General features: G+C 40.3%; 2 protein-coding genes and 1 long non-coding RNA gene across 4 annotated transcripts in view; 1 reads left to right on the forward strand and 2 right to left on the reverse strand.

The window, feature by feature from the left end:
• LOC133765102 (uncharacterized) overlaps positions 1-10,031 on the forward strand; it is a 72,874-nt gene extending 62,843 nt beyond the window's left edge. The window contains exon 5 of the long non-coding RNA XR_009866573.1: positions 9,423-10,031. This is a non-coding gene — a long non-coding RNA (uncharacterized LOC133765102). The remainder of the gene's footprint in view (positions 1-9,422) is intronic.
• Positions 1-26,389, reverse strand: part of LOC133765101 (permeability factor 2) — a 111,717-nt gene that overhangs the window by 78,359 nt on the left and 6,969 nt on the right. The gene's annotated exons all lie outside the window — the stretch shown is intronic.
• On the reverse strand, positions 16,325-24,901 carry LOC133765676 (C-X-C motif chemokine 15-like). Its single transcript, XM_062199217.1, has 4 exons — positions 24,628-24,901; positions 23,851-23,980; positions 20,180-20,263; positions 16,325-17,512 (listed from the first exon to the last, which is right to left on the reverse strand). The coding sequence occupies exons 1-4, from the start codon at positions 24,686-24,688 to the stop codon at positions 17,500-17,502; spliced, it is 288 nt and encodes a 95-aa protein (XP_062055201.1). The 5' UTR covers positions 24,689-24,901; the 3' UTR covers positions 16,325-17,499.

Here is a 26,389-nt window from a genome sequence, read left to right on the forward strand (position 1 = left end):
TAACCCATAGCTCTTAATAAAAATTCTGCTGCTTTTGAACAATTAGAATTTAACAGACATCAAGAGAACATAATAGATTACTTTAACACATTGCTTTAACAGAGAATCCGATTTTAATTCTATGTTAAAGAGAAATTGAGCTTCCTGTGATCTTTTGCTGTGAGGTTTCCTTCCTTTACCTTCTTTCATATTGGTGACCATGTTTCTGTGTTTCTGTGTGTAACACATCTTTAAGCATCTTTTGCAGGGCAGGATGAGTGGCAACAAATTCTTTCAGTTTCTGTTTGCTATGAAAAGTCTTAATTTCACCTTCATTCACAAATGAGAGCTTTGCAGGATATAATATTCTGGGCTGGCAGTTTTTCTCTCTTAGTACCTGGGCTATATCTCGCCATTCCCTTCTAGCTTGTAGGGTTTCTGATGAGAAGTCTGCTGTGAGTCTAATTGGAGATCCTCTGAGAGTAATCTGACGTTTCTCTCTTGCACCTTTTAGACTCTTTTCTTTATGTTTCACTGTGGTGAGTTTGATTACAACATGTCGTGGTGAGGATCTCTTTTGATCATGTTTATTAGGGGTTCTATAAGCTTCCTGTACTAAGATGCCTCTGTCCTTCTCCAAACCTGGGGAATTTTCTGCTAGTATCTCACTGAAAAGGCCTCCTAATCCGTTCTCCCTCTCCATGCCTTCAGGAACTCCTAGAACCCGAATATTAGGTTTTTTAATAGTATCCTGTAGATTCCTGACAATATTTTTTAGATTTCTGATTTCTTCTTCTTTTCTTTGATTTGACTGTTTCCTTTCCTGTTCTCTGTCTTCTAAGTCTGATATTCTCTCTTCTGCTTCACCCATTCTGTTTTTAAGGCTCTCTAATGTGTTTGTCATTTGATCTATTGAGTTCTTCATTTCATTATGATTTCTCATCACTATCACAGTTTCTTGCTCTACTAATTTTTTCATTTCATTTTGATTCCTCCTTAATATTTCATTTTCATGAGAGAGATTTTCTATCCTGTCCATTAAGGATTTCTGTAGTTCAAGAATTTGTTTTTGAGAACTTCTTAATGTTCTTATCATTTTTTTGAGATCTGCTTCTTGCATTTCTTCTATCTCATCATCTTCATAATCTTGAATTGGGGTGTCTTTTTCATTTGGGGGTGTCATAGTGTCTTCCTTGTTCTTGTTAGCTTGGTTTTTGCGTTTGTTGTTTGGCATGTTGGAGATATTTGGTTTCTTCACTGTGGTGTTTTTTCTTGTTATACTATGGCTCTATATTAAGTGGACTGTCTGCTTTCAGTGGAGCCTTAGAGGCTTGAGATGAGTGTGGCCTGAGAGCTCTGTTTGGTTCCTCAGGGTTGAGGTTGTGCCAAAGGTGACACTCCCAGGTTAGGCATGGTAAATCTCTCTCTCTTTCTTTCTTTCTTTTTTTTTTTGATTCAAAAGGGAAGTAATTCCACACAGCTTAATGGAATTGGATGTAGTTAGCAGGTGAATGATATACCCACAGGAGCCAGAGATCGGAAGCTCTTTCCCAAGGACCACACAGGGAATCTCTGCTGTCCTCAGTGTGGGCTCAAATTCTCTTGCAGTCTCCCACTGGGTTGCCAAGTTAGATCCTAACCTCCTGTTATTTCACCCCACCCAGAGTCAGGTTTTTCTGCTAGGCTCAGGGCCGGTGCAGACCTGAGGTCGCCCTGCTTATGACGTATGTCCAAAATGGCACCTGCTCTTTCTCTTGCTTGCCTTGGAGAGGTGAGCGGAGAGAGAGAAACTCGTGTCCGTATCGGTCACTTTTTTTTTTCTCTCTCTTCTAGTTAGCCTGGTGAACTTCTCCCCATGGAGTTTCAAGCCTCATTCCCTATAGTCTCCTCTTTCTGCTTTCCCGCTGTCATCTCGGGCTATTGAGGTTCGGCTCACCTCGCGTTCCAGCGCTGGTGTGTTGAGTCTGCTGCTGGAGTCCCGAACTTGGGCTCCTACGCTCTCCACGCAGGTCCACTGTGAATCACTAGTTCTGGAAGAGTTTCCTTTGCTGTTTCTTCTCCTACTCTTCCTTGAACCTGCAGTATCTCCACTTTTATTAAACTGTCTCTTCCCGGACAATCAGTGTGCTCCCTTCCTATTCCGCCATCTTGCCGCTCTCCCTTCCTGATTCTAATTTGATAGAGTTCACGAGTTGGCATGCAGGCCTCCAGGATAATTTTCTGTCATTCCAATAGAGAGTGGCTGCTTGCTCTCTGGTTGATTTGGATCAAGTACTTGGATTGCTTCCCTGATGACTGATGGCAAAAAGAGGGCAGCCAAGTGCATTCCAGGTTATAGATAAAGCTCTGGGCAGCATTTCTGATGGGGGAAAACCAAGAAAAGCCAGAGAAGAGTGAGGAGAAAGGAGTGGTCCTTCTTGAAAGATAAGAAATAACACTCTGAAGGAGACTGGGGCTGTGACCATGACAGTGTTATGCAGGGTGAGAGAAGGATGAGTTCGTGATGAATTGAATGTCTCAGTGCAATCATGAGCAGATTACCTCTATCAGCCTTTCTGTTTTGGGGCATAGGCCAGCCATTTCATCATAGCCAAAGTACCAGTCTTTCTTTTAGGGAGCCTGCAAATAGTACTGCTTACTCCTTTCTGAAACTCAATCATATTTAGGTAAGAAAATATAATAGTTAAGAGAGCAAAGTATCATTCTTATTAATAATAGAGTTATTAGTGGCTATTTATAACTGTGGGTAAGTGAAGTATTAATATTGAACTAGAATTGGGCACACACACCTACTCAATCACAAGCTGGGTTGGAAAAACTCAGATATTTCCTGTGAGGTAAGTTAATTTCACTCTTGGCAGAGAGCAGAGAAGATCATTTGCTTTTGCTGGGCATGTGGTTCTGTGTGAAAGGTAAGGAGGGAGATTCTGTTTTATGGAATTTGGTTGATTATTACAAACTCATTAGTCTAAATAAGTCAATCTTCCCTTTGGAAGAAGAGGGACCTGATGAGTTATTTTACAATGTACCTCCTTCTTCAGAGATAGATACATCATGAGGGTAAGGAAGCAGATTTACAGATGAAGCTCATACTTCTCTGAGCAGTGGAACCCATAGAGCAGCCCATACCATCATCTTGTTGTCTGATCCCAGTGAGTGGGCTTGGTGTCACATTCTTGACCTAGTGGGACTCATTCTGCTGCTATAGATTTTTGACTCCCCTAGACAAAAATAATATAGCAAAGAAACTAAAATATATGAAGAAAGTACTTTGACATATATGTGTTTCCTGGACTTAGAGCTTCAAAGATGTTGAGACATATACTGTTAAACTGTTGACCACAGTTTAACATATCTGACATGTAATATGGATTACTACTGCTGGTAGTAAACACAGATTAGCAGATTTTTCCCTTTCATATGGTATTAAAATAATAGTGTGCCTTACAATTTATACTATCTTAAAGTCAATGAGTAGTAATGAATAATGAGACTAGGATTTGTCACCTGATTTATGTGATTATAAACTTTAAACTATTTTCTGGTCAACATTAATTCTTATCTGAACTACACAAGCAATTAAAGCAACATGAGCTTCATGTTCAATGTAAATAATTTTCTTCCTTCTCCAATTGTTCCATGTATTGGTATACAGTTTGGGATTTTGTATCTAGCATAATGCCATCTGTATAGAATTATGCTCCTTGGGAGCCAAATTCCTTCTCATCTACTGAGCTGAGGCTTAAGTTCTATGGAGTGGACTGATGAAAGATGTTTATAATCACAAGTTGAACAAGTGGTGATTGAATGTACCAGCAGCTGGGTCTTGTTAGAAGGAGATCAAGCCAGGGCTATTCACATTATTTTATGTAAACGCGACTTAAGTGGAATGTGAGGGGAAAAGACTTGGGAACTTTCTTATTGCTCAAGACTATTCTTGTTGCAATTGAGAAATATGGGAAATAACTGAGTGATATTTGACTTAGTAGTTGGATCTCATGCAATATTTTAAAAAATCTTTTTTAACTCAATACATTTGAATTGCCTGCTTGTGCAAAGTATCAATGAGGAAAATGATTTGATGTCTGCCATTAAGACTCTTACTTGATATAAACAGAGAATGACTGAGTGCACTCATGATAATATCTGAGATATTTAGTGAGGGTCAGAGAGGTGATATGTAGTCCTGAATAATGAATAATTCATGTATGCATATGGCAATCAGAAAAAATATCATAGGCGTGAGCAGAGCTTTGAAAGCATGGGTAGAATTTTTTTTCATGGGGAGATGCAATTGATACTTCTGAGTTCCAAAAATGGCAGGCTAGGTTATTTGGAGTTGCATCCCCCCAAAACTGTAAATGTTAGATAAATATTTTTTAGGAAATCTTTTGGGGCAGGTGTTGTAGTGGGTAAAGCCACTGCCTGTGATGCCAGCATTACATATGGGCACCGGTTGGGATCCTGACTGCTCTCTGCTAATGGCCCGGGAAAAGTAGCAGAAGATGATCCAAGGGTTTGGGCCTATGCACCCATGTGGGAGACCTGGAAGAAGCTCCTGACTCCTGTGTTTGGTCTGCCCCAGCCCTGGCCAATGTGGCCACCGGGAGAGTGAACAGGCAGATGGAAGATCTCTCTCTCTTCCCCTCAACCCCCGTCTCTCCCTCTCTTTCTGTAACCTCTCCCTCTCTTTCTGTAACTCTTTCAAAATAAATAAAACAATATTTAAAAAAACCTTGAGAGATAAATAGCTACAAATGTAAAAAGAAACTAAACCAAGATTTGAGGGAACAAAAAGAGTTCAAATGGCATGAAAGATTCTTTCTTTCAAATTTAAAAATTTTACCTTAATCAGTCATATCTGATACCCAGTCTAATAGAAGTCTGTTTTAAGGGAGTTCAGAACCCAGGAATCTGAATAGACAGGAAGCAGAATTTGGTGCAAACCAGTTATTAAACATATTTCATGCTAAGTTGTAAGTTCAGGAATACTAAATCTGAAACTTTAAGACATAACATGTTCCTAAACTGTTAGGAGTTTGAAACACAAATTAATTTGGAAAAATGCGGTGAGTGGTATATGAATAGCTATTATCATCAAGTTGAGTTTACTTGTACTTTTTCTGCTGCCAGTAAGAATGAAGCCATGTCTATGCATGAAATGAGAATGTGTGTGTGTGTGCATGTAAGTTGGTAGCACTACAAAATGACAATTTATTTGTAGGTGTTATCTCTATTTTTAAAGCTCTTCCATTAATGACAAGTAAACTTAGAGAACATTATGATTTTCTCAAATTAATGTTCTGGGTAAATATTTAAGTAAATAATTTCCACTTTAAAATTTTATCCATATGACACTTCTTTCTTGCCACAAAATGTTTTCTGTTCTTTTTCTTTTTTTAAAAGATTTTATTATTCATTGTTTAGCCAGGGTTATCATTCATTTGAAATAGAGCAGCTCTGGCCTATACTGAGAGCAGTGTGTTTTCTACTTGTTGAATTCTCTATTTAGTGATGAGCTAAGCTTGCGATTATAAGGTCATTTGAAAGTATCTCATGCAAAAATTAAAAGAAAAATAAGAAAAGAAGGAGGAAAAAGGTGGGAGTGAGGGAGAGAAGGAATGTAGAGTGGAGAGTATCATTATGTTCTTAAATCCAAAGAATGGGCTTTATTTTAGTCTCTATTGGTGGATCATCTTCACCTTTTGACCTCTAAATGCTAGAATGTGCTCAAACCCATCCTGTGACATCTTCTCTGCTTTATCTACAAGCAAGACCTGGCTAATTTACCTAATCTCATGACTGTATTTCACTTTTCTCTGAGCATCAGACTCACAAATGCGATTGCTCAGCATTGCTATTTGGATGCCAAACAGGCACTTCAAATCTCTCCCACACATATAAAAAAGAACTCTAGATTATCCTCTAAACAAACCTACCTAGTCTCTGATCAGTAAATAGCACCACCAATCATTCCATTGTTCAGACCAGCACTGTAGCAGATCTTAATTCTTCACTTTTTCTTTATACTCCACATCAAATCCATGAGCAAGCCCTGTTGGCTCTCTGCAGAATACATCAATACTTCCCATGCCCCTACTGTTAACCTTCAGTCCACACCACCATGACTGTCTAACAATGACCATAATAGCCACCAAAGTTGTCACTTGTCTTCCAATGTTGCTCCCCAACACTATTCTCTACACTGTTGTCATGGTGAAATTTAAAATGGAACCAAATCTTTCACTCTCCTACTCCGAATCCTTGAGTGGCATCCCCGTTCCCCCTCAGCACCACCACAGTAAGAATAAAGTCCCAAATGCTTTCCAGGGCTCTAGTCACTGGATACCTCCTCAGCTTCATTTCCAAGCCTTTCCTTTCATTTTTTGTACTCTTAGTTTTTCCTTCCTTACCCTTCCTAGAATTTTTTTGCTCACGGTCTCCTTTCAGCACCTTGGCTTTTGCTCTTCCATCTGCATGGAATGTTCGTCCACCAGACACGCACAGGACAAGCTCCCTCATTTTGTTCAGGTTTCTGCTTAAATTTCTCTTCATCAGAAAAATCTTTCTGGAACGTCTCATCGATTTCCTTTGACCACTTGTTTGTGTTCCTTACTCTCATTTTGTTATTGACTACCTTTCGCACCGAGATACACACTCCAGAAGATCAGATCTTCGTTAATTCCACCTTCAAAAAACAATCAACATGCGTCAGTGTCTTCTGAACACTTGTAATTAAAATACAACTTTTCTTAGAGGGCACATTTTTTCCCCAGGCAAATGGTAGGTATTCAATATGTATTTGTTGAATTTTTAAATACATGAAAAAATGAAAATATCTCAGGCCCTTTTATTACACTGAATGGAGCTTTTGCTGACTAGTAGGCTGCAAACTGGCCTGATCCACGACATTTTACTTTCTATTTTTATAGACTATGTACTTAGAAATTGGTCAAACTTAAATTTAAAAACTAGTTTTTGTTCACTGCATTTGACAAAACTATTAAATCTCTTCATTCTGTTATGTCACTGCTTGTAGGGATAATATTAATACTATTTAATAATATCATTATGATAGTAAATAATTTATGTAAAAAGTGCTTTAAGAGACAACTACCATACAGTGAATCTTGTCTGTTACCAATATTATTGTCAGGTTGCTTTTGATGTAGAGTTTCTGTTCTCAAATTTTCTTAATCAGTAATTGGTTACTTTCACTTTCAGTACCTGTCATATGGTAGTAATCTTTAAGTGGTACCATAATGTTTATTTAATGTAGGCTGCTCTGTCTTCACTTTGCATGGAAGTGCAAGATCACAAACATAACTGTGCAAGCTGAACTCATACAAATTATCTTAATAATTATGGGAAAAATTATGAGTTTTACATAACCTTTAAAATTGTTGTCAAAATACCAAAATATCTCATATTGTTAATTGCATAGGGAAATGAAAAAATGATAAAATTTTTTCAATATACTATAATTTTGAACAGTATAAGCATTGAATATGAAAATGTTTCATTTCCTTGAAAAAATTTATGAAGAAACCTTTGAATAATGTTTGCCTTCTTCTCACTGTGTATTTTATGCTATGGATTTAGGATTTTTCTCTGCCATGGATAGTTGTCAGATTCCTTTCTAAATGTGCATCAGTATTTAATGTTTTGTACTTTGCATTTTCTGTTATGCAGTATCTCTGAAGCTATTTTTTAAAGATTTATTTATTTATTTGACAGTCAGAGTTACACAGAGAGAGAAGGAGAAGCGGAGAGAGAGAGAGAGGTCTTATATCTGCTGGTTCACTCCCTAATTAGCCGCAATGGCCGGAGTTGTGCCAATCCAAAGCCAGGAACCAGGAGATTCCTCCATGTATCCCATGCAGGTGCAGGGTCCCAAGGACTTGGGCCATCTTCCACTGCTTTCCCAGGCCATAGCAGAGAGCTGGATTGGAAGTGGAGCAGCCGGGACTTGAACCGGTGCCTATGTGGGATGCAGGCACTGCATGCGGTGGCTTTACCCTCTATGCCACAGTGCCTACCACTGAAGCTGTTTTTTTAAAAGATTTATTTATTATTTATTTGAAAGACAGAGTTACAGAGAGGCAGAGACAAGGCAGAGGCAGAGAGAGAGAGAGAGAGAGAGAGAGAGAGATCTTCCATCAGCTGGTTCACTCCCCAAATGGCTGCAATACCTAGAACTGGGCCTATCTGAAGCCAGAATCCAGGAGCTTCTCCCAGGTTTACCACACAGGTGCAGGATCGCAAAGACTTGGGCCATCTTCTATGCTTTCCCAGGGTGTAGCAGAGAGTTGAATAGGAAGCTGAGCAGCAGGGTGTCGAACCAGCACCCACATGGGATGCTGACACTGCAGGAGGCGGTTTTACCCATTTTGCCACAGTGCTGGCTCCTCTCAGAAGCTATTTTTTTTTTTTTTTTTGACAGGCAGAGTGGATAGTGAGAGAGAGAGACAGAGAGGAAGGTCTTCCTTTTTGCCGTTGGTTCACCTTCCAATGGCCGCTGCGGCCGGCGCATCTCGCTGATCCGAAGCCAGGAGCCAGGTGCTTCTCCTGGTCTCCCATGCAGGTGCAGGGCCCAAGGACTTGGGCCATCCTCCACTGCCTTCCCGGGCCATAGCAGAGAGCTGGCCTGGAAGAGGGGCAACCGGGATAGAATCCAGCGCCCCAACCAGGACTAGAACCCAGTGTGCCGGCGCCGCAAGGCCGAGGATTAGCCTGTTAAGCCACAGTGCCGGCCTCGGAAGCTATTTTAACATAGTTTAACAAGTTTTTGCGGGTGTTGCTTCTTCTGGAACATCATCACCTCTGTCACAACCACTTTTTTCAATGATGGCTGCAAGTTTGTCTTCATGAGGTTTCCCTGGCTGTGCAGGGAAAGCTATAGGCTGTGCAGAAGTATTGTGTCAGCATTGCCATGGGCAGCTGTTTCTTCAACAACTCCATTTACATTTGACTCAAATTGTATGTCCTGATTTATCACTTTTCAATTATTTGCTGCACTTTGTTCTTTCTAAGGCAACTCCTGCTTTGGACAAACCATTTTTCAGCCATCATTACAATTACAACAAAAAAGTTTTAAGAATAAGCCGAGCAAGAAATAAAATTTACGAAAAGTTGTAAACTGTCAGGCAGGCACATTTGTATCCACACAAATACAAATACACACACTTGAAATAAAGGACATCGAGTATTTTCATGGACTCATGGGGGGAGTATAATCATACATATCCTGTGGAAACGCCATGGTAATATTAATTAAAATGTAAAATACACTTGTTCTCCGACTCAGAAATTCTTATTCTGTGAATTTGTTGCAAATAATTCTCTGATGCATTAATTTTCATTTTTAAAACTCTGTAAATATCTAAATTCCACTACACTGGATTAGATACACAATGACACATTTTTTTTTTAATTTTTTACAGGCAGAGTTAGACAGTGAAAGAGAGAGAGATAGAGAGAGGAGAGAAAGGTCTTTCTTCTGTTGGTTCACCCTGCAAGTGGATGCTACGGCCAGCGCGCTGCGCCCATCCGAAGCCAGGAGCCAGGTGCTTCCTCCTGGTCTCCCATGCGGGTGCAGGGCCCAAGCACTTGGGCCATCCTCCACTGCCTTCCTGGGCCACAGCAGAGAGCTGGACTGGAAGAGGAGCAACCGGGACAGAATCCGGCACCCCAAGTGGGACTAGAACCCCATGTGCTGGTGCTGCAGGCGGAGGATTAGCCTAGTAAGCCGCAATGCTGGCCACTGGCACATATCTTTAATAAAACATTCTGCCCTCACTCCATATGCTGGGACAATAAACAAGCAAATAAGTGAGCTGAAATGAACGATGCTCCTGTTTGTGTCATCAAATAGGATTGTATATGCAGAGACCATTTCCACAAATATATACTCACCAAAATTCATGAAAGTCATTATTCCTAGGGATAGAAAGCAGACAACTGAGGATTTGGGGATGAGAGGAAAATCTTAAAAACAAAACAAAACAAAACCACTGTATAACCTCTTACATTGTTTAACTTTTTGCTGCAAACATGTCTTTTCTCAATAAATGTAACACATGTATCTATTCGCTGGGGTATGTTCGGTAAGAAACAGCAAATTGAACAAAATCATGAGACAGAACTAGGGTCTTTATTGACAAGATGGCCCCAGGAGTATAATAATTTGAATGACTCCAGGAGGACTGGGTCAGAGTTGGGTCTGTCCAGTGTGTTTTGAGGCAAATCTTGAGAACAAGAGAAAATTTGCATAAATGATCTGATTAATATACCTTCTTAATTATTGACCTGTACTTTTGTCCATTCAGGCTGCTGCAACAAAAACTACTATAAATCCGGTACCTTAAAAGCGGCAGAAACTCCAGCTCAAGACGCTGGGGAGTCTGAGATCAAGACACAGACCAATTCAGTGCCTGCTTAGCTCCTGCTTTCTGTTCCACAGAGGTGGAAGGGACAAGGCAGCCTGGGGCTTCTTTAGCATGGGCACTAGAGCCTGGAGGCTCTGGCCTCATGTCACAATCAGGCCCCACAGCCCCACTTCCTAATGCCACTGCCTGGGCGCCTAGGTTTGACTTGTGCTTTGGAGGCCGACAGTTGTTCTGACCACAGCATCCTGTCTCATAGCTGAGGGATTCACTGAAGACTCTTAAGCCAGAGAGTGAGTGACGTGGGGAGTTGAGCATTTTAGAGCAGTCACTTTGCAGTCAGTGAGATGGAGTGAAATTGGGACAGGCTGGGGGCTGGGAGATGAGTCAGGCGATTTGAGTTGTACAGGGAAGAATTGTAAAATAATAAAATAGTAAAGCAGAGGAGAAACGTGTTAGGGGAAAATAACTGGTCCCTGAGCTCTCTGGCCCATGGGGTTGGGCATCGTGAAGTAGAAACATGTGTTCTGAAAGTGGGTGAGGGATGGGGCTGAGCCTTTCCATCAGTGACACACAGTGGATATGACTCAGGGTAAGAAAAAAATCCCTGCATGAACAGGAGTTCTGGAAGGAAAGAACTGGCTAAATTAAAATCACATAAAGAAAATGAAGGAGCCAGGCAGACGCCCAGGCCAAGACCACACCCACGATGACCCAATGAAGAGAGGCTGCTGGAGCTGGCAGGCAGCAGCAGGCAGAGGTCTGAGATGTCTGGTTGATTAGCACATCCTGGAAGAGGCACATCACACCCAGAAGCACACAGAGGGTCTCTGGAGACTTCATGTCTGGGCATTCTATGGAGGCTGGGTGTGGCCAGGGTGGGGCTTTTCCTGCTAACTGAAGCAGATGTGGAGGGGAGACTTAGGGGTGAATTTCAGGATTCTTGGCTTCCTGCCTCCACTGTGGCTCTAACTGGATTTGTAATCTTTGCCAAGTCATTTAAATTTGTGTTGGTTCAACAGCTTCTTCTGTGAAATGAGGTTAAATGTGCAGCAGTTGGGATTTGGGGAGCTTACGTAGATGAGGAGCTGATAACCCCAGGCTTGAGAGGCATAGGAAAGCTTCCTGGAGTTGGTGTTACACAGAGATTATTCTTCAGATCTCAAAATGTTAGGTGAGGTCAAGGATAAGGAGTTAGGGCACGAGGAACTGATCTGAGTAGAGGCAATAGTATGAACAAAAGCTCCAAGTCCAGGAATGGAACTGTACTGCCAGAAAGACTAAGTAACTGGATACAACTTCTGGGCATAGATTGGTAAAATGCATTCATTTCCTTCGTCTCAAATGGCTTCAAGCAAAGTATCACTGTTGACATTTTGCAGCAGTCTACATTCCAGAAGCTACCTGCCCACAATCACGTAGCTTCGAAATGGTAGAACTAGGGTCTGTCTGTTTCAAACCATTTTCACTATAGACTATTAGCTCTTCCCCCACATTAGCACATTAAGATGGGTGGGTGCAGGAGCAGTAAGAAAGGTGTACTTTTCTCAGTGGACCCAGCAGGTTACATGTTGAAAGTGCTCTTTGAAACTGTACAGAAGAATCACAGGGGAAAACTGAAAACTTGTGGGTCATAAGGTAAAGAGGATTTGTGCTGCACTTACAAGGAAGCAAAATGTCACTAGCCAAAGTGATCAATAGAGAATGCACCCCTAACCCTGGTGTTTTTCTCAGTAGTGTTCTTTAGAAAGGGTCTCACATTTATCTGCAACTAACTTAAGCTAAGTTTGGTGACTTTGATTCTTCATTTCAGACTTGCACAGTAAGTCAAAGCAATTTGATGTTCATTCTACTACAACTGGTTCTTCCAGAGCTATCTGATTTAGAGAAAGCCAGGTTTTCAGAGGCCTGGAACAGTTTTAGCCAGTCCTTGAATCTTTCTTCTAGAGTTCTTGCTATATGGTAGGCTATACTCACTTATTCTAAGGTCTTTTTGCATATTAAATTTTTATTTATCCATTTATCTTTCTGTTTATTTATTTGAATGGCAGAGAGAGAAAGAGCAAGAGCGAGAGAAAGAGAGAGAAAACTCCCATTCATTGGTTCATGCCTCAAATTCCTTCATGGCCAAGACTGGGATAGGACAAAGCCAGAAACATGATCCAAGTCTCCCACATGGATGGAAGGAAGCCAGTTACTTGGCCCATCACCTGCTGCCTTGCAGGTTGCACAGCAGCAAGAAGCTGGAATTGGGAACAAAGCCAGGAGTCAACCCAGGCACACCAGTATAGCATGTGAGCCTCCCAAGTGGTATTGTAACAACTGGTCCAAACACCAGTTCCCATTCTGATTTTTTTCATATTTTTTGTTTCTTTCTTTTTGCTTTTTTTTGTTTGTATTTTCCATGTGTAGGCTCAGTACAGTAACTGTAAATTTTATGCTATTTTTCTGTATTTTTAGAATCTTTTGAGGTTCCTGAATATGAGAGCTTCATCTGTCCTCAAAAATCTCACTCATCTTTTCAAATATTACTTCTCACCCATTCTCCCTCTCCTCATAGTCTGGAATTCCTTTTGGAAATAGATTAGATACTCTTATACTATCTGGAAGTCTCTTGATTTCTTTTAATCAATTCTATATTTTTCCCTCTCTGCTACATCCTAATTTCCTCAGATCCTCCAAAGGAATTCCCTCTCCAGCTTAATCAAATCTGCCATTTAAGCCATTCTATCAGATTTCATGTTGGAAATTGTGTTTTCATTTCTAGGCATTCCTTTTGCTTTTTTCCCCCAAAACTTGTTGTTTCTCCTATTATCAATCTTCTTTCCAAATCTCCTTCACTGATATCTAAGGATTTGAAACATATTTATAATTTTTTTTTTATTTTAGTGCTTCAATTTTAAGGATGTTGTCTGTTGTGGATTTTGACTCTTGTTTCGGGTGGATGTCTCTCTAAGAATTCCATAATTTTGGACTATGAGTTCATCTTCAGCACAGCTTTATCTTTGAGACTTCTTGGGGCTTGTGTTGAAGGCATGCCTTATTAGGCAGCTTCAATTTCATTTCTGCCCAGCATTTTTCTAAATCCCTTTCTGCTACCAGGCGAGCCCACACGTGTGTTATAATGGAATGTGAGAGCTGTCAATGGACGTATCCTTTCTAGATGCTTCTCAAGGGAGAAATTGTTCTGCATCCCATCCCTTGTCCATGTTGAGGCAAACAGGCTTCCTTATCCTAACGCTGTGCCTTTTACTGGGTCTGTTCCCCTGGAAGGTTCTGATTTTACACAAGCATCTTTCTAACAACTCTGTCTTACAAAGATCCATAACCCAGTCATGTGTTCTAATGTGAAATTAAAATGTCAACATCCCAGTGACCAGTTGAGATATGACCTTAACACCTCAGTCTGTATAATCTACAGCAATTTACCTGTGAAGCGTCTCTTCTATTTTCTGATTCATCTCTTTTGAGGGGACTGGGAAAGAATCCTGGGTTTTTCTCCACTTTCAGAGAATTAGGCTCTTCATTCGAGAGGGTTTTTCATACCCAGAATTTCTAGGTGATTTTCAGTATGTGGAAAGTTAGGTTATTTCATAGGTTAACCAAAGTAAATAAACCCACCTCTCCTGGAACGCGAAGTCCCACACTCATTCAACTCTTCACTTAAATGTTCTCTCTGGGTTCGTGGGAGGCCCCATTGAGCTGTCTTGTCTCTACTCTGGGAGTGGCCTGCATCAGCCTGAGGGCCTCTGAGCACCATGTTCTATCGCGTATTCCTACTCTTCTGTTCATGGGAGACATGAGCAGGTGCATCTCTCACATATCATCAACTAGATGCCTCTCTCTTGAAATTTGGAATTTTATATGCTAAAATACTGTTGGTCCTGTATTTATAGTCTTGAGATAGTTCTTTCAGGGACTTTAATTTCAAAGATAATTGTTAGGATAATATGATTATTATTTGTGTCATGATATAGCAATAAAACTTTCCACCTGCTTTCAGCACTTTAGTGATGTGTTCTAAATAAAATAGTGGGAAAGAAAATGTGAACAGGCACCATAAAATGGGTTTCAAAGAACTAATTAAGTGACTTGTCAATTTTAATAAGAATAACAACACTTTGTGGTTTTACATGCTTATTTTCAAAGCAACTTCAGTTTTATTATCTCCTTTTAAGTGATCAGGACTTTGTTAGGGAGACTCAAAGGAAGAAGGCAATGCTGTTGGAAAACTGCTCTTTTAAAAAAGTTACTATTTCCTCTCAATAATTCTGGAAGGGATGTTGCTGTTTTGTTTTGTTTTGCCTAGTTTTCAAATTTACAACTGAGTATAAAATTCAGCTACGTGCTCAGAATCATAGAGGCCAAATGTCTGTTCTTTTTTGCCTACTCCCCTTAAATATTAGCATATCTCCTCTCTAAAGACCAATAGTTTCCTCTAAGGAAATGTATTTCCCATGTATCTGCCTTTGGATTTCTGCTCTGGTGTGTGTGAACACACATATGTAGTGATAGGATATTTGGAGTCCCTTTGCATAGTGAAAAAAATTATCACTTTCTGAAAAAGGTTTCCTTCCTCATATAAACCTGCTCACACCCTGTAACCACAGTCTTTTGGCTACAATTGGTTAGACCTGTGTAGATACCTGGATCAATATGATCTTCTCTTCAGCAAGATCTTCTATGCAGGGAACTGGAAATTGAACCTTAGGGAAAGCAAGTAAACAAGTTATGGATGCTTTGCCATCAGGATCAGAGAACCAGAGAGAAAAAGAGAAACTTCAGGTTGGAAGAAAGAGGAAAGTCCACAGAGAAGGTCAGAGGAAAGTCCTTAGGGGTCCAGTCCTGTGACAGTTCCTTTCTAAAACAGCATCCTTATTTTGTCTCCAAAGGAACATTGTTCATATGTTAACACATTTTTTTTCTCTAGAAATGGCAAAAAAATTTGTCACTTAATATTTGATGGTGTTTATATATGCAGAAATTCTAGCAGGAAGAAGTTAGATGTTTGAGAAAAAGCTTAGCTCATTGTTTTCCTCATCGTCTTTCTGGAACACATCCTCATGCTCCTCTCTGGGTCTGGATGGTCTTGATGATCCTCCCTGCCTTCTCCTACATAAATCCACAGCTTCTTCACTTGATCACCCACATACTCTCTCTTTTTTTAATAGAAAACTTTTATTTAAAAAATATAAATTTCAAAAGTACTACTTTTGGATTATAGTGGTTCTTTCCCCCATAGCCACCCTCCCACCCAGAAACCATCCCATCTCCCACTCCACTCCCTCTGCCATCCCATTCTTCATTAGGATTCATTTTTAGTTATCTTTATATTCAGAAGATCAACTCTATACTAAGTAAAGATTTTAACAGTTTGCACCCACAAAGATACACACAAAGTATAAAGTACTGTTTGAAGACTAGTTTTACCGTTAATTCTCATAGTACAACACATTAAGGACAGAGGGCCTACATGAGTAGCAAGTGCACAATGACTCCTGTTGTTGATTTAACAATTGACATTCTTATTTATGACGTCAGTAATCACCTGAGGCTCTTGTCATGAGCTGCCAAGGCTATGGAAGCCTCTTGAGTTCATAAACTCTGACCTTATTTAGACAAGGCCATATTCAAAGTGGAAGTTCTCTCCTCTCTTCAGAGAAAGGTACCTCCTTCTTTGATGGCCCCTTCTTTCCACCAGGATTTCATTCACAGAGATCTTTCATTTAGGTCATTTTTTTGCGACAGGATCACTCACACTCTCAATTGGTGTTATCTATCAGGTTTGCTTTCCTTAAAAACCAAATTCTTAAAAGTTATGACAGTTATTCCTTAAATACAGTTTTATTTTAGATTATACAATGTTTAAAATTCCTCTAAAATAAATATTTCAATTATTTTTTAAAGATTTATTTACTTACTTGAAAGTTAGTGCTACAGAGAGAGAGAGGGAGAAACAGAGAGATCTTCCATCTATTGGTTTGCTCCCTAGATGGCTACAGTGGCCAGGGCTGGAGCAGACTAAAATCAGGAGCCAGGAACTTCATCAGGGCCTCCCACATGAGTGGCAGAGGCCCAAACACTTAGTCCATCTTCCATTGCTTTTTTCAGGCCATTAGCTGGGAGCTGGGTTGAAAGTGGAACATCCAGGACATGAACCGATTCCCATATGAGATGCCAGCATTGTAGGTGGCAGCTTTATCCACTATGTCACCATGCCTGCCCCCAGAAATTTTTAAATTTTGAACACTGGGAATAAAGCAATCCTGATTTATATTGAGATCTAAGGGTGTGGGGTGCCTAAAATGGGGTGGATGTTAAGGCCTTTGGAACTCAAAATGCTGAGTAGTCAAGAAACCATGCTGGTGATAAATGAGTTTTTAAGGATTTATTTTATTTATTTGAAAGAGAGTTACAGAGACATAATGGGGCAGAGAGAGAAAGAGATATCTCCCATCTGCTGGTTCACTCCCCAAAATGCCATATTGCCGGGGCTGGGTCAGGCCAAAACCAGGAGCCAAGAGCTTCTTCTGAGTTTCCCACATGTGTGGCAGGTGCCCAAGCACTTGGGCTATCCTCTGCTAGTTTCCCAGGCACACTGGCACAGAGCTGGATTGGAAGTGGAACCACCAGGACTTGAACCAAAGCACTCATATGGGATGGTGGAATGGCAGGCAGAAGTTTAGTCTGCTATGCCACCACACTGGCCCCCATAAATTAACTTTTAAAAGTCATATAATGTCATTAAATGCGATCTGAAAGTATGCGGTGGATAGATCATATGCTGGAATCGTGAGGAAGGATGATGGATACAGCAGTGAGGGGGTGGGATCCAGCAAGATATTGAGTTGAGCCTGCAGTGAAACCTGTCAACTTCAGTAAGAGGTGTGGGGTTTATCCTCAGTGATGAAAGACCCATCACCTCACTTTCCACTAATCCTCTCACAAGTGGCCAACCCTCTACCTAAAAACAGTGTATAGGTTTACAGAAGGAGTAGAGAAAGCAGTTCACTCTAGTTCTAAATTAGCACAAAAGTGGTGCCACATCCAGAGAACACTCTGGAGGATGTCCCTGTTCACCATGCTATCAAAGGGTGCTTGTTACCCACTGGATGTGATGTCCTTTGTGTGGCCATCAGTTGGGTGCTCTGCAACACAAGCAAAGTGACATGTAAATACCTGCACACTGGAAGACCCACCCACAGGGAGCCCCCTTGTAAAAAATAACTCCTGTGTGTGTGGTTTTATATATATATATATATATATATACACATATATGTATATGTATATGTATATATATATACACATATATGTGTGTATATATATATTTGAAAGGCAGAGTTACAGAGGGAGAAAGAGAGAGGGAAGGAGAGAGAGATCTTTATTTGCTCATTTATTCCCCAATTCCCCAATACGACCTGTAAGATTCCTTTTTTTTTTTTTTTTTTACAGGCAGAGTGGACAGTGAGAGAGAGAGAGAGAGACAGAGAGACAGGTCTTCCTTTTTCCGTTGATTCACCCCGCAAGTGGCCGCTACGGCCAGTGCATTGTGGCCGGCGCGCTGCACTGATCTGAAGGCAGGAGCCAGGTGCTTCTCCTGGTCTCCCATGCGGGTGCAGGGCCCAAGCACTTGGGCCATCCTCCACTGCACTCCCTGGCCACAGCAGAGAGCTGGCCTGGAAGAGGGGCAACTGGGACAGAATCCAGCACCCTGACCAGGACTAGAACCTGGTGTGCCGGCGCTGCTAGGCGGAGGATTAGCCTATGGAGCGGCGGCACCAGCCAAGATTCCTTTTTAAAAAACAAAAACTAAACTCAAAACTAAATCCAAGTGTTGTGGCATAGTAGGTTAAGTTGCTTTCTGTGACACCAGCATCTCATATGGGCAACAGTTCATTTCCTGGATGCTCCATATCCAATCCAGCTCCCTGCTAATATATCTGGAGAAGCAGTTGAGGATGGCCCAAGTCCTTGGACCCTTGCACCCATATGGGAATCCTAGAAAAAGCTCTTGGCTCCTGGCTTTGGCCTTGCCCAGCCCTGGCCATTGTGGTCATTTGGAGAGTGAATGAGTAGAGAAAGATCTCTTTCTGCCTCTCCTCTGTAACTCTGACTTTCAGATAAAAAAAAAAATCTTAAAAAAAGAATAAATCCATTTTTGGTGAGTTGAAAATTGATAATAGTCATAACTCAGCACTTTATGTGTATTATCTCCACTTCTCCCAAAATAGGCAAAGAACAAAGGAAAGCTGTAAATCTGAAATGTCATGTGAATTATACAGAATGACATGATTTACAGCTGGAGCAATAAACCACAGCTATGAGACTTAAAAACGCAAGCACTTATCCCATTACACTGCTCTCCCACAAAGGTGACCTATGGGTGAAACATAAGCTCTAAATCTCCTTAATTTTTCCTTCTCATTTTTCAGTTAGGAAAAAATCCAGTGTGCGTTTTTTTCTGATTTGCTGCCTCTCTGGTTTTACTAAGTGTTATGTCTTGAAAATCCAGAAGACATATGTTTCCAGGGATTAAATCAAATACACTCCTATTACTCCTATTACTGTTCCTTGTGTTCATCATCCTTTCTTCATCTACTAAAATCACAAATCTCATTTGGAACTTCATTTCTAGAAATGCTGTACCCAAAATAAATGGATTTTTTTTTTGGACAGGCAGAGTGGACAGTGAGAGAGACAGAGAGAAAGGTCTTCCTTTGCCATTGGTTCACCTTCCAATGGCCGCCGCGGCCAGCGCACCACGCTGATCCAAAGCCAGGAGCCAGGTGCTTCTCTTGGTCTCCCATGTGGGTGCAGGGCCCAGCACTTGGGCCATCCTCCACTGCACTCCCGGGCCACAGCAGAGAGCTGGCCTGGAAGAGGGGCAACCGGGACAGAATCCGGCGCCCCGACCGGGACTAGACCCGGTGTGCCAGCGCTGCAGGCGGAGGATTAGCCTATTGAGTTGCGGTGCTGGCTGGATATTTTTATTTTCAAAGTGGAAGACTATTTTACTTAAAATATCTTTTAGCAAATGGATCTCTTGCCTACCATGTTTCTCTGCGGAAGTGAGAGGCTAGCAATCAAGCCATCTTATGTCACTTTTGTGTTCAATGGGGATATTTTTAACACAAGGGAACTTGAATAGTATTTCAAATAGGAAGTGTAGGGTGGGGTTTTGGTTTAGTGGTTAAGGTACTCAGTACCAGATTGGAGTGCCTGGGCTTGACCACCGACTCAAGTTCTGGCTCCTAACTCCAGATTCCTGTTAATGTAGTCCCTCAGAGGCAGTGCTGATAGCTCAAGTAATTCAGTTCTTGCCACCCTCATGATGCCTAAATTGAGTCCCCAGCTCCCAGATTTGGTCTGGACCAGTCCCCATCATTGTGGGCATTTGAGGAGTGAACCAGCCAATGGGGCTCTCTCTGTCTACCTCTCAAACAGATAAATAAACATTCTTTAAAAATGTGAAATAATCGTTCTCCAAGTTGAGAGAGCATGACGATCAGTTTGAGGGGTGGCTACCACACAGGTGTTTGAACTCATCCCCAGAGTCCCTGGTTCAGTACATCTGAGGGGAAACCTGCAAACCTGTGTTTCTAGCAAGTTCCCAGCAGGTGCTAATGCTAATGCTAATGCTAATGCTAATGACTGGGGAATACTCTTGGAGTCTCTGGAATAGACTTATTCTAATCTTGTTGTAATTTCATTCCTATTTGTAGCAATCACAGTCTGTATACATTTTGTTTCTAAATATATATCTTTCATTAAAAGTAAAAGAGGGAATATGAGTATCATATTGGCTTTACTTGTACCTGTCCACAATGTTTTTGATAAGCGTCATCACCCATTCAGCCTCAGGATCCAAACAAATTAATCTCCCATCTTTCAATGTGACTCTGAAAAGAAAAGAGCATTTTGGTAAAATAACAGATATGCTCAATTTAATAAAACATTAAATATACTCATTAGAATTTCCAATGCATAGAAATGATATGTTAATATATGCTTAAAATACATACTTAGATTTTTTCAAGCTACATTAATCATATTATTAGAATATGAATTTCAGTCATATCATTGGGCAAAACCAATTTTTTAGATAAATTAAAGAATATCATTGTTTAGATCCTTTTGAAGTCTCAACTAATCAGCAAACATGTTGGACTTCAGGGATACATGCTATAACGTTAGACTCTGGGAAATATATATAGGCATACCTTCCAGGCTAAAGATTGTCAGTCATCTATTGTCTGTTCTTCATTGTTAGATTTCTGTTACTTCTATTACCTTTTAGGATCTCATTAAATCCTTACTAATTATTGAGCACAGAGAACCTAAATTGCTTATCAAAATTAACTCTGTAGCTTTCAACGCTGCTCCACAGAATCACAAACTCCACCACTGTTTTCAGGAACACTCTGAAATCCATTGCACCAAGACTTGGCCATCTTACCATAATCTGAGTGAGAGGAGTGCATCGCAGAGTTTAGGAAGATGACATAATTTAGTATCAAATTATGAAAAGAAATAATACAGCTATAAATTCTTAGCATATTCCCAATGAAGGATAGCTATAAAACATTATGCATAATGGTGAAAATTTAAAAACAAGAAAAGGAGGTATACTGTCACCATAGTCATCTGTACAAAATTTACAAAGATAAATGCGAGGCATAAGCTTTGCAAAAGAGGAAATTAAACTGCCATTTCTCCCAGATAATGTGGCCCGAGTGAAATATTTGTGGCTACAAAACACATACAAGATTTCTTCTAAAAAATAGCAACTGGGATGTTACTTTATAAAGGATTTTATAAAGAAGTCTTTTATAATGGCATAAGTAGTACAAGTAACTAGAAATAGAGCATTTTTGAATAATAAAAATATGTATGGAGCAAAGTATAAAACTTTTCTTATGGAGAAAAGTATAAAACTTTAAGAACATTAAAGAAAGCCTCAATAAATTGGGAGCTAGTTTCTATTTTTGAAATGGAAAGCTAAACACCATAAAGATGTCAATAATTCCAAAGTTAATCTATAATTTTAAAGAAATTTCATTCAAAAATTATCATTTATCCTAGTACAAATCTATAAGAAGCTTATATGATTAACAGGAAGAGTAGACATCTAAGAAGAGACAAGCCACTCCTGAAGAAGGTGCAGGGATTTGCCATTCCAGATGCTAAGAATGATTATAAAATGTTAATTATGAAGGCTAACTATAGGTATAGACAGATTCATCAATGTGGCAGAACAGAACTATGCCTCCACTTATAGGGGAATCCAATTTATGGCAGAAGTGGCATTGCAGTGGCTGGCACTTGATACAGAAGTTAGGCCGCTGCTTGAGATGTCCATGTTCCAGATTGGAGTGCCTGAGTTCCAGTCCAAGCTCTGCTTCCTGGTCCAGATTCCTGATAAGACATGCCCTGGGAGGCAACAATGATAGCACAAATACTTGGGTTTCTGCCACACACATGGGCGACCTGGGTGGAGTTTTTAGGCTCCCTGCTTCTGCTTGGCCCAGCCCTGGCGGTTGTGGATGTTTGGGAAGTGAACCAGTCAATGGAAGATTTCTCTTTCCGTCTCTTTCTTTTAAATGAATAAAATACTTTGTTCAAAAAACTAAAGAGGTTACATTGTAGATCAATGGGAAAATGATGATATTTGAATAAACAGTACTGGAACAATTTATGGCTCAAATGAAAAAATAAAGTGGAAATGGGTAATTCCACATTCTATACAAAATTCAATTCCAAACAGATTCAGGTATTTAACATAAAGGAAAAAACTATAAAAACTTTAGAAGATAAGTAGAAGAATATTTTTCTGAATTCAATGAATGAAGTATTTTTTGAAATAAGATACAAAAAGTGCTCACTAGAAAAGAGTATACTTCTAGACTAAAATACAGCTAAACTATATTTCACAGAAGACACTATACTTCACTAAGTTCACAGAAGACACTATATCAATATAAAAAATTGAGCCGCAAACTGAAATATGAGCATTTCTATCCATAAAACTGACTTGGGATTAATATAATTTATATCCAGAATACATAATGAGCACCTGTGAGTCCATGGGGGAAAAATACTATCTAAATAGGAAAAGGAGCCAAAGAAATGAATATGAATTCACAAAATAAGGAACACAAATGCTAACAAACATATGAAAACATATCTAACTTTATTAATACAAGAATGAAAACTCAAAGAACAATGTGATACTACTACATACCCGTGAGATTCACAGCAGCAGGTACTGGCTGGTATGTATGCAGGAAGAAGTGTCAATTGGTACAACTACTCTGGAACACAATTTGGCATTGCCTAGCAAAACTGAAGATGTCCAAACCTAAGCATAGCAAATTATTCCTAGGGAAACTCTCCTATGATCCCATCTGCTGGTTCACTTCCCAAATGTCCACAATAGCTAGAGCTGGGCCAAAACTGAAGTCGGGAGCTGGAAACTAAATCCAAATCTCCCTGTTGGTAGCAGACAATCAGCTACTCAAGCCATCACCTGTTGCCTACCAGGGTCTGCACTGATAGGAAGCTGGAATTGGGAGCGAGAGCTGAGAATCGAACCCAGGCATTCTGACAGGTGACATGAGTATCTTAACTACTAGGTTAAATGCCTGATCCTAGGTTATCTGTGGTACAGGAGGAAGTAAGAGTTGAACGGTGAGATTGGTTGAGTGCACAGCATATCATTCACCACTTACATAGAAGGATCCATGTGGAAAGCCCTGACAGAACTCTCTAAACTTTGACAATGACCCCAGCAAGAATCTGGGGACTTGAGTCATATAACTGCCAATAACTGAATTCTATCGATCCCTGGCTGGAAGTGGATTCCTCCCTGGAGCCTCCGGATGAGACATCAACTCAACTGACACCTTGATTTGCTTTTTGAAGCCCCAAGCAAAGAACTCAGCCCAACCACCCAGGCTGCTGACCCACAGCATTGAAAGATAATCAATAGGATTATTTTAAGTCATTAAAAGTGATTAAAAGTGATCCCTACTATCTCTAAGCTCTGTGTTTTTTTTTTTCTTTTCTTTTCTTTTCTTTTTTTTTTTTTTTTGGCTGATGTCCCTGAAGTGATCACTAGTGCCATTGGCCCATATTGCATTTCTCATATACTCAAATGTGTACTAGAGAGATTTGAAGATAATTAATTATCCACACATCCTTTCTAAGGACTGTGTATCACGGCTCGTTGTCCATGTCAACTGACTTCAAAGTCAAGTCCACTCAGAATATCTCATGCAGTATGTCTCCCTTTGAAACACAATTTTTTTTTTCTTTTTGCAAAGGATGTATGAAATTTTCTGACATAAGAGCACACAAACTGACAAGCTCCTTCCCATATTGTGCAAGAAGAAGTCCTGGAGCCCTGGTCTGTCTTGCACATTTTGTAAGCACATATTGCCTTTGACAAGCCCAGTGCTGGTGTCTTCAATACCCCCTCACTACTTACATGACTTCTTTTGTGGTGCAGTAAGGACCTGCAGGTATCGCTTGAACATTTTTAATCAATTTTGGAGAAATAAAGTTGGAATATATCTGAATACACTGACATCGCAATTCTTGAGACTCACAGGAATCAGCTGCATGAGAAAAGGATAGAAAAATCCTCAGTGAGGACAAAGACAGCCACATTGTACTAATCTTTACTAGAAATCTGAAATTAGTGCAGTAAGATACTCAACTGGACTCACAAATTCAGTACTGACAGAAACACTTAGGGAGACTATCATTCAGCCCTAATCATATGCTGTTATTATGATCAATGAACACTTACTTGTAGGTGCAATAGACCAGTAATTCATTGCTTAAAACCATTCATGATCAATGAGATAACACATTTAATGGTAAAATCAACTTGATTCCCTTCTTTGAAAAGTTGTAAACATAGAGATAACATGTGAACTTTATCAAATGAAAACAGCAGTTTCCATCTGCCTTACCCCACCAAAATAAGCCCCCAACCTCTTTGCAGTCATGCTTTTGCTAGCATCTCTAATAAGAAAAGCACAGATTCATACAGCCAGATGTTTGCAGAAACTTAAACACATGTTTTCATTTGAGTCACCAAGAAATTCTTTGTGTACCATCTAAAGATATCTCATTTCAGGGTTAAATTATACAGTTTTTGCATTCTCCTTACTGCCATACATAAACTTGTTAGATGTGGGATCTGTGCTAAAATTTTCTGGTGCCCCGAAAGAAAAGATGAAAGCCACAGCTGGCTTACCAAAGATGCCCAGGACAAGGGCAGCTAGCAGGAAGGGTGCTGGTGAACTCCCTGAAGCCATATCTGACCTTGATCTTGACCCTGGTGTAGATGGTGGAATCAGCAGTACAGCACACTGCTACGTGCTCTCTATAACCTTGAGGGTTTTTGGTTGCTCTTCTTGCATTTGCACTCCTGATTGAAGAATGAAAGGTACAGTTGATAGAGTGGCGTGCTTGCCCCTTACGAGCCAATAAGGAAGCTAGGCTTGGTTTCCAAACTCTGTTTTAACTGGCAGGCATGAGGCAGAATGAAATGGCTTGTTGAATAAAGAAATCAATGTATTATTTCCTGGGAGTGAAACTGCATAACTGTGAAGGGATGGGTTCAGTGCCAATTGCAGTTAGTGGTAACAGAGACATGAGTCATGTGAGCATCTATGCATTTATATAAAGGCCATGTTTGCACAAAGGAGGGAATTCAAGTGATTTAAGATTATTTTTCCTCAGCAAATATTTGCTTTTGGCTTTTGTACCTATTTCGCATAATCCCATTGAGGTTTTAATAGAATTTGCCAGGTTGAAACTATACTTAGAGCAAAAACAAGCTAGCAAAAATTGGAGTTCAGATGATAAACTTTTGTCATGTCCAGAATAGCAAACTACAGTTTACTCATGGTTTGAAGGTGGCCAGTTCCATGGGCCAGAAGCTGTACTAAGTAACAGTGAACTCTGAGCTTTAGTTTTTGTTTTTTTTCCTGAAACAGTGACTTCGATTATCCCATACTGACCACTTGTTTTGGCACTAATAAATCAAAGCCTTTGTATGAGTTCCCTAGTGTTACCCTATCAAAGTGCTGCAGACTGAGTTGGTTGAAGCAACAGGAACTTTTGCCTTACAATTTTGGAGGCCAGCAGTCCAAACTCCAGGAGCTGGCAGGGTTGGCTCTTTTTAGTACTGCAAACAAAAGAGCAAGAAAATGACTCAGCTTAGCCCCGTCCAGGTTGTCATGTCACCCAGCCCAACCTGGTGATCCAGAGCCAGAATAAAATGCTGATTGTTTCAAGGTGCTACATTTTGGGGAAACGATAAGTCACTGATAGAGTAACTTAGCAGGCCACATAAAGCTGCTGAACAGGTTTCTTATTTCAAATTGCTTAGCTACAATATTCCCCTCAGTGTATTCTGCAGGTGTTCCTGGTGCGCATGGCTATTAGTAATTTGTACCCTGAGACTGGTTCTTCAAATTTTAAAAAGCCAAGATTCGAGGGAAGAATTCTCTTTAGCAATCATGAGAATGTGGTTTAATGTAAATGGTCTTGAACTAAATAGCAGAAATCAGAGTTCTGGCCCAGTGTTGCAATAAAATAGTTCTATCATTTGGTAACTATCGAGTGGTGTCTGAGCCTCTACGGCCCCATAGATAGAATGAGAGGAATGATTTGTGTGTGGGTGTACGTGTGTGTGTGTGATCTCTCGGGTTTTGAATGGAACTCCTGCCTGGCTGCCAAGAGCCCAGTCCTTAATCTTAATATTTGACTTGTTTTTTTCCTGTCCAGTCTATCTGGTTTCTTTTATCAGAGAATTGTTGAAAACAATGGGAACAAATCCAACTGCTCTTCACTTAATATCTTTATCACTTTTAATGTGGAGGACGTGGCATCCACAGCACGCCAGTCTGCTCCCCGGGAAGAGACGGGCCTGATTGTGGTTTAAGAGACTCTTTCCTTGACCTTAAGGCCTATGCGTCAAGCTCCTAGGTTTTAAGTTAAGTCCAGCCAAG

The sequence above is a fragment of the Lepus europaeus genome, chromosome 8 (genome assembly GCF_033115175.1).
Source record: "Lepus europaeus isolate LE1 chromosome 8, mLepTim1.pri, whole genome shotgun sequence".
Classification (NCBI taxonomy): Eukaryota; Metazoa; Chordata; class Mammalia; order Lagomorpha; family Leporidae; genus Lepus; species Lepus europaeus.

What these genes read in the sequence shown, in the direction of transcription:
- LOC133765676 (XM_062199217.1), bottom strand. Translation starts at nt 24,688, where the DNA reads ATGGCTTCAGGGAGTTCACCAGCACCCTTCCTGCTAGCTGCCCTTGTC. An exon ending in CCTTGTCCTGGGCATCTTTG is followed by an intron (nt 23,981 to 24,627) that starts GTAAGCCAGCTG and finishes TTTCTCATGCAG; the next exon opens with CTGATTCCTGTGAGTCTCAA. An exon ending in TGCACCACAAAAGAAGTCAT is followed by an intron (nt 20,264 to 23,850) that starts GTAAGTAGTGAG and finishes TTTTCTTTTCAG; the next exon opens with AGTCACATTGAAAGATGGGA.